Source organism: the organism of the source record quoted next, unplaced genomic scaffold (assembly GCF_019419815.1).
Source record: "Pyrus x bretschneideri cultivar Hongxiangsu unplaced genomic scaffold, Pyrus_bretschneideri_v1 Contig4, whole genome shotgun sequence".
In the NCBI taxonomy this organism is placed as follows: domain Eukaryota; kingdom Viridiplantae; phylum Streptophyta; class Magnoliopsida; order Rosales; family Rosaceae; genus Pyrus; species Pyrus x bretschneideri.
In genome coordinates, this window is record NW_025999723.1 from 8,597,231 (window position 1) to 8,605,969 (window position 8,739).

Here is an 8,739-nt window from a genome sequence, read left to right on the forward strand (position 1 = left end):
CTTGGCTATGTTTCGTGTTATTTATAAATTAAAACCCATGGAACCATCTCATGTCCCTCGTGACACAATTAATCGACATTATGGCATCCCATTTTCAAATAATAGATAAAAATTGGGCTTAATTGGATTAATAGTCTTCATGGTGATAGTGTAATAACAAAATACCCCCTGTGGTTAAAAAAAATTAGGATTTAAGCCTTGTGGTGAAGTTTTTTAGAATTCAGGCCCAAAATTGAAAATTTCGTCAACTCTCAATTAATTGTTAGTATATGAGACTCACATGTGAAACCAAAAAGATCAAGTTACCGTCACGTGTAAGCCTCACATGCTAACAATTAACAGAGTTCCGTTTTAGCCTCATTGTGTGGCTCATATGCTAATAATTAAGAGATAGTTGTCAGAATTTTTAATTTTGGGCATAAATCCTAACAGATTTCAACACAGGAGCTTAAATTCTAATTTTTTTTTAACCACATAGGCTATCTTTCAACTACTCTATGACCACAGGAACTAATAATTCAATTGCACCTAAAATTTAAGCGCATGTCGAGCATGGCATTACCAATTAAATATTGTTGGTCAATTAAACGAAAATGGCACCACCAAAGCTATTAATAAAGAGTGGGAAATGATAAGCACACTCTTTTTAACCTCTCATGCACCGTTATTTATCATGTGCATTGTTTTCATTTGATTTACTCAATCTGATGGCTACAAATAAAGAGACGCATTTGAGAAGTTAAAATGGTGTGTAAAAATCACTTTCCATGAAGAATATATACAAAAATGGTCTTTAGAATGTAAGCAACAAACTTTTTGGCATGATTGTGCACGAGTTAAATGGCTTACTGAAGGTGATCAAAATATTGCTTTTTGCATGCTCATGCCCGTGGAAGATTTTTTTTATTTTTTATTTTTCATTTTTTATTTATTTTTATATAAAAACAAACAATATTGTCTGTACTAAAGGGTGATGGAGTAAGCTAAGCCTCACAATGAGCTAACAATAATGTGGTTCAAATTCGCCTTTGATGAGAATCAAACCTAAGACCTCTTACTTACAAATAAAGAGAAATATTACTTGACCATAGTACTAAGTGGTTGCCCGTGGAAGATCTTAGGCATCAAGAATCGCTACTCTTTTGGATGGGGAAATTGTACTTTGACTTTCTTCGCCTGCTGATATTGTTGACCACGTGATAAATTTTTATAAATCTTTGTACAATTCTTCTTTCATTCCTTCTAGTATTGATGATGTTTGTAGTGTAATTTTGCTTGACTAGGTGTAATTTTTTTTCATCTTCTCTGCCCCCCCTTTGAATATGATCTGATCTCGAACTTCGGAATTAGTCTTTCGGGCTCTTTAGAGCGTTAGAATGCGTCTTCTGGTCCTCATATGGGTGATTCCCCAACCTATAACTTACTTGCCTTATATTACTCTTGCCCGGAGATTTTATATTGGAAGAAAGCCTATACTTATATTTTTAGGTGCCATAGTTTATTGCAACTGAACCCATGACCCAGTTGCTCACACCCCCCCCCCCTCGTTGTGACCAGGTGAAACTTTCTTTATTTTTATTTTTTTTGGTCAAAGGTTTACTTTATTTATAACACAACATATTACATTAGAAAAGGTCCAAATACAATAAACACACAAACAAAAAGATAGACCTCCATCGTAACCCAACAGCCCAAAAGATAGTTTTAAGCCATAAATAGAAAAAACACCAAAGCAAACCCTAACAGCTTCCTACCTTCGTTGCCAACCCACTTGCCGAACCAACATCACCTCCATCCATCTGAAATCAAAATAACTAAAGCCCCAAAGCTGGATGAAGAATGACCTGAAAATAGAGCCCCAAACTCCTCCACAGAGCACCACAGCAATAGCCGCCACAAATCAAAGGAAGCCAACGAGAAAAAACCCACTAGCAACAGTGCCAAACAAAAGCAACCCAAAAGAAGGAGGTGGTGTGAACACCCGAGGCAAAATTCTACTCACTTTTCGGAAGAAGCACGATAAATAATGTTGAAAAAAAAGTGGGAGCCGATCTGGATTCTGGAGTCAAAGAAGGATGAAGCCGATCCAGATTGGAGAATGTTGGGGGGAGGGGGGGTGGGTGAAGAGGGGGAAAAGGTGGAAAGAAGATGAAAGGAAACAAAGGGGAAAAGTGGAAGGCAGGAAGAAATGAGAAAAGTTGGAAAGGGGATTGCAGACAAAGAAAGTAGATGCACAGGGGGTTGAGTAGCAAACAGGCCACTGGTAGGGGAAAACGGAAGATGAAGGAGAAGGAAAGAAAAGGAAAAAAGAGAAAGGAGAAGGGAAGGACTGCCACCGACCTTGACCATAGCTAGGGTCGGCAGTTGCAGTAAGAACGAAGCGGAGGTCACTTACACACCGGTGAGAAAAGCTCTTAGAAGGAGAGAAGAGGACACTCACACACCGGTGAAACTTTCTCTTTTGATTGAATAAAACTCACCTTATACTACCGAGATTTTCCAAAACCAAAAAAAACAAAAAAACAACAAAAACAAAAAAAAACCCAAACAAACAATCGTTGTTTCCATTCCGGTAGTATTCCCCAGTTTGTATTTGAAACAAATATCCAGTCTCCATTTCATATGTTTAGTCTACAGTGTTGATCTCTATCCTATGGTGCAAGTCGTAGTACTTGTTTATGCATCTAATGAAGCTGATAACCTAACCCTACGTTTATCAAAAAGACTCCAGTCGCTTCTCCCACTGCGTTGCTCTTTTCCTAGTATCTTTTCATATTAAGAGATGACTATGGCGAACATGCCTCGTATCTTTGTGTTCTGATGAACATGCATGAATTCGGACCACCGAACCTGAATTTGAGCGACATCAGAAAACTCATGAACTATCACGCGGAGTAGGGAAGATGAGTCCATCTTTTAGATGGCCTACTGATGTCGGACATAACCATTTCAGCATACTTGGACCCAAAACCTGATCAAAAGAAAAACGACTAGCAATGTTAGCCTTAGTCACAGATTTTAATAACATATATATTGAAGATACAAAATACACACAGAGGAGGCACAGAAAGAAAGGGATAGATAGAGACCGAAGAGATGTTTTTGTGTACACTAAGATTGTATGGATGTCTGTAACTTTTCCCAGATTTCCCAGCTAACCATGCTGCCCGTATTCCTTCATAATACTGTTAAGAGATCCATGTTAGCTCTGTATCAATTATTCACAGAAAGAAAAAAATTGCTCCAGTTTCGATTACGAAAAGTCATAGTTACCTCTATAGTTGTCATATTATTGGTTATGAGGTAGATATGCCAACCTAAAAGAGCTCCAAGCATTACCGTCAAGGAAGCCATCACTAGACCAGACATAACCTGAAAAAACCAGTAAAGATGATTGGTGAGGCAACAAAGGCTTTTAAGTTCAAATGACTTCGAATTGCAATAGAACTTCATTAAAAATTCAACTAATTTAGAATAATAAATCTCTTTCTAAGTAATTGACTAAGCTCAAGTTGTTATAAAGATGAAAAATCTGTTGTAAATGACACTCGCCCACGATAATTAACTGGCTGATTAACCTTCTCAGTAGCAATAGTTGCAGTCTATACTAAGTTCCATATTCAATTCAAAATTTCAGTTGATTTAGTGTTATGGTTCGTTGGCTTAACATTTCATAACTGATCGAGTATATCATTGGCCTAATGCAAGTTGTTTTTCAATACGTGGTATCAATTACTTAAATGAACTCGTGTGCATGATTGTTACACTAAGCAACTAGTTCTCCAAATTTCTGTGCACTGTACCAATGCTTCACACTTTTGAAATTTGAGCCACAAAACATCTTTTGTAGTAGAAAGCACTATATCTCCGTCCAACTCATTAAGTGTGCATAAAAACAGAATAAAGAAGAGGCTTAACTAGATTCGTGATCAAACTTATGTACTTAGGAAATTACTCCAAATCAAGAAAACGCAAACAGATAAAAATCCTCAGCACCAAAGGAAAAAAGCGAGAGTGTACTAACTCACATAAAAAACCTTGTGGCTATCACTTGCAATGAATTCGAAGTCCTTTTGAGATACACACTTTATAATCATAACCTAAACATGTTGAAACCTTCTGTCAGAATTTGAGGCTGCTTATTATTATAAGATAAAGATTCATAATATGGAAAAGGAAGAACCAGAAAAACTAACTGTAGAGTACAAGCATCCTAGCGTTGCATATAAAGCAAGCATAAAAAATGCCTTGTAGTTCCAGTAACCAACACAGTTATTGATCCACATGCAGTGATGATCCTGCACACAATTTTGGCATGAAAAATGTAAACGAAAAAATCTAATACATGTGCAAAAGAATCATGAATAATATAACATGGAAATGAGAATGTAATTCAACCTACCATTCTTAAAACACACCTTCTGCAGACCCGGCAATGATGAGTTCTGGGAGGCTTGTATGTAGAACACTTGTCACAGCGAACCTGTCAGAGATCAAGGATCCAAAGTTTCAAAATTAGCTACAGAGACAAGAATCAGCCTTACTAAGGTGCGGCTAGACCCACAACAGGTATGCATAATAAACTTGATAATATGAACTCTTCAGAAATTCGTTGAAAGTGGAGAGAGAGAGAGAGAGAGAGATGAAGTACAAATCATTCCAGTGTCACCGATTCAGCTGTTAATGCAACATTTCAATTCCTAAGTTCAGAAATTTTTTCATGCAATTACGGTCTTTGAAGAGTATGTAATGCTACCATAACACCAAGTGCATGGTCCAAGGTTTTATGACTTAATAAACCTCAACCCATCGCTATGTCCTGTGTCTATACTCCTAAGGTTGCAATTGAATACGTTTTACTTTCAGTTTCATTTCACAGGTAACCTAATTATCGACATCTCTATCTCTACTATACTAACAAATATCCACCCTGATGAAACAGGTAAAAGAACTGACTCACGTTTCAACGATCTCCGTCAACAAGCAATGCAATCTACTCAATAGTCCAACTCTCATATTTTCTTTCAGCCTAAACTCAATAATTCACACGAAAAGAAGATGTAAGAGCCAATGGGGTGAGAATAACAACTTATCTATATTGCCAAGATTCTAAAACTTATTATTTGACTTGCTTTACAAACAATGAATCCACTCAAATGAGCACAGTAGAATGAGTTTACCAGATTAAATTAAACTTTCCACATATCACAAACAACAGTTAATCTAACTAACCCCTAGTCGAAACGAGCATCAAAATCATTCATCAAATCCGTAATACATTACTAATTATATACAATCTCAACAACCCATTAACATACCACTCAAAACTTACATTCTACTCAACATCCAAACCAAAACTTCAATTCATTATCTTTACCTCAATTTTCTCACCAACCAAACATACAATACCAAATAAGCGCCCCAAAATGCTTACATTTTTCTTAGATTCTTGATCGGAGACCACACTATGTTCAACATCAGGGACGTAGGAAGCAGGAACGTGACCTGGGTCGATGAGAACACAGCAAAAGAAGGAGAAGAGGCAGAGAGATGCCAAGGAAATGAAAACCAGAGCGTTCAAAGAACCAGCGGAGCTCTTCAATCCAACCCAACCGTCGATGAAGATGAAAACCGTGATGTAACACACAGTACCAATTAACAAAATCACCATAAAGATTGGGATTGACAGGAATCTTTCGAACTTCATCGTGGGTTTTGGGGGAGATGGAATCAATAGAAAAGTTTTCCCTTGTTTTTCTGGGAAGTCTATTTCCCGGGAATTCTGAATCCGAGGAAGGTCCGAGCATTTTCCTTTCTTTTTACATTTATGTTTCTAAATGTACCCAAGAATTTAAAACTAATTCACTTTTGGCCCTGTAGTTTAGTTTTAATTTTGTCCATGTGGTTGCAGTTGTCTTAATCTTTTTGAGATTTCGTTAATGTTAAAGTGCGGCCAGATTGACATGTGGCATTTAGTCAGTGTCCACGTAGGCGCCACGTTATCATATGTATGAATTGTCCTAAAATTTTTACTTCAGGTATCATTATGGGATGAAAAATAAATTGTTGTACCAAATGTTGAAAACCAAGAAATATAAAGATAGTAAACTGAAATTAACCCAAAATAATAATAATACAAACGTTTATATCTTTTTGATTTCTGATTTACCCATCAAGGACGATCTTAGGTATGGTTTGAGGTTAAAGTGATTTAAAAAAAAATTGGTATAAAAAAAAGCTGGGGGTCATTTTTGTGTTTGGTAAACTTCCAGCTTCAGCTTTTTTTTCACAATTTTGGGTAAAAAAAGCCAAAAAACAGAAGCAGCAAAATGCAGCTTTGAAAAGCTGGCTTTTCAGCTTTTGCACAAACCTCTAAAACACAGGTGAACAGTGACCCTTTAATGAAAGTTTCTGGCAATCCTACCTTAAGCTCTCTCTTCCGCCTCCACACTCCTCTGTCAAACCCACCACTCTCCCACACCTCTCTACACTCCCTCCGCGTTTCCTGCTCCTTCAAACCCAAAACCCCCCAAACCACCTTCTCTATCCGCCTCAACACTGCCGTCTGCCAAAGACAGAGTCATCGACTTCGGAAAATACAAGGGCAAGATGCTGGGCACCCTCCCTTCAGCCTACCTTAAGTGGGTCTCCAAAAATCTCCACGCTCGCGACTTCAAGGACTGGGTGAAGCTCGCTGACCAGGTCCTTAACGACGCCATTTACCGGGACTGGATCAAGTAGGAGCCGGCAGAGAACATCCTGAACGGAAATCGGAGGAAAACAAACCTAGCCTCTGACGTCGTTTCATCCACCGAGCTATGGTGGCTCCAAACCCATCAGGAACCCTAATTTCCCAAAACCTATTTCTCCATTTCACCGATACATACACTCAACTCAAGCTCATGCGGTTGATTTCGAGGATTCCAAGAAGGAGGAAGAGAGAGTGCAGAGAGAGAGAGAGCTAAGGTCAGATGGTCTGAGATCGAAGATTTGTGTGTGGGGTTGTCTCGATGGAGGAGAGAGTGTAGAGAGAAAGAAAGAGAGAGAGCTGAGAGTTTTCAAGAGAGTTTGAGTGTGTAGAGGGAAAGTAAGACACAAGGATAAGGGAAATGAGGTGTGGGCCCCACAACCACACAAAATCCTCACATAAAAATAATAATATTAAATAAAATATTATAATAATAATATAGTATTATACCCTTTTTGATCATTTCACATAGTAATAGCTGTTTTACATAAAAGTTTACCAAACACTCTGCTGCTTTATTTCACAACTGCTTATTCTCATAGCACAGCAGAAGCAGTTTTTTTCAAAGCACAGCAATACCAAACCAGCCCTTAATATGGTGATTCTTAAGTCAAATAGTTGGATCAATAGCAAGTCCACATTCTTTCCTTGGGATCTTCTAAACACTATCAATGTGTTTGTTTTACCAAACTATCCCGTAGTGAAGCATTTGATGTAATGTAAGACTAAGTCATATACTACATTTGTTTTTCCTTTTGTAATTTACTTGAAAAAAAAGGTAAATTACATAAAACTACCTCAATTATTGGGCCAGTTACAGTTTCATACCCCCATTTTTAGAAAATTTTAATGTCATACATCATCTTACAAATTTTTACAATTTCATACCTTCCGTCAGTTTGTCTGTCAATTCTTCCATTAAATAGTGACATGACTTGATGTCACATCCGGGCCCGAGACGGATCACTTCCCGGGCCCGCTCCACCACCGTAGCACGATATTGTTCGCTTTAGGCTTACCATTCCCTCACGGTTTTGTTTTTGGGAACTCACGAGCAACTTCCCAGTGGGTCACCCATCATGGGATTGCTCTAGCCCCCTTATCGCTTAACTTCGGAGTTCCTACGGAACCCGAAGCCAATGAGCTCCCAAAAGGCCTCGTGCTAGGTAAGCATGTGAATATACATTTAAGGATCATTCCCCTTGGGCGATGTGGGATGTCACTGAAGGAAAATTTGTGAAAAACATGTTCATTTAAGCAACATCAATAGCATGCAATTAACAATTAAAGGCGGAATCATGCTTGTATGCACTTAAAACAAAACATTTACCCATGAAATTCAAAGCCTAGTAGATAGGTGAATCAAGACTCAACTCAAAACAAAGTGAGTTGAGAAATCAATACCTTTGTAGATTCCTCTTTGCATAAGCAAAGGCTAATCACCCAAAGAGAGGGCCTTCATTCCTTGCATCTTAGATCCATGGATTTGGATGGATGAAAAGGTTTCTCCAAGTTCCCAAAATTGAGAACCTCTAAGTCTCCACACCAAGGTATATTGTAGAAGAAATGAGTGACCTAGAGGAAGTAAGATTGCTAGCTATTCCCCTCTAGATTGGCCAAAATTTTAGAGAGAAAGGAGAGCTTGTGTTCTCATCCTTTCCCCCAAAAATAACCCTTAGTAAATTTTAGGCTATAAAGTCCTTTATATAGTCCCTTCAAATAAGTGACCTAATGGACCTAAAGCCCTATTCTTTTACACATGGCTAGCCTATAGGTTTATTGGGCTTTCAAGCCCTTTGTTTTATTCAAGTTGTCATACAACTTGAGTTAATGGGCTTGACATTCAAATCCCATTGGGCCTTGCGGCCCAAAACTAACCCGAGGTCTTTAACGAACTTATTTGTTTGATTAATTAACATATTAATTAATCATAGCCTTAGATAAATAATTAAACCATTTAATTATTCTTACTCATCTCCGTTGTTTCTTCA

General features: G+C 37.9%; 1 protein-coding gene across 1 annotated transcript; it reads right to left on the reverse strand.

Moving 5' to 3' along the window:
* Positions 1-2,539: 2,539 nt before the first annotated feature.
* LOC125468730 (probable protein S-acyltransferase 15) lies at positions 2,540-5,824 on the reverse strand. Its single transcript, XM_048565031.1, has 7 exons — positions 5,435-5,824; positions 4,403-4,483; positions 4,197-4,298; positions 4,029-4,100; positions 3,274-3,372; positions 3,090-3,185; positions 2,540-2,971 (listed from the first exon to the last, which is right to left on the reverse strand). Exons 1-7 carry the CDS (start codon positions 5,705-5,707, stop codon positions 2,876-2,878), a joined length of 819 nt encoding a protein of 272 aa, XP_048420988.1. The 5' UTR covers positions 5,708-5,824; the 3' UTR covers positions 2,540-2,875.
* Positions 5,825-8,739: the final 2,915 nt, after the last annotated feature.

Excerpts from the sequence above, each read along its gene's own strand:
- LOC125468730 (XM_048565031.1), bottom strand. The coding sequence starts at position 5,707 with ATGAAGTTCGAAAGATTCCTGTCAATCCCAATCTTTATGGTGATTTTG. Across the intron at positions 4,484-5,434 it reads ATCAAGAATCTAAGAAAAAT|GTTCGCTGTGACAAGTGTTC; the intron begins GTAAGCATTTTG and ends GATCTCTGACAG. Across the intron at positions 4,299-4,402 it reads GAAGGTGTGTTTTAAGAATG|GATCATCACTGCATGTGGAT; the intron begins GTAGGTTGAATT and ends AATTGTGTGCAG.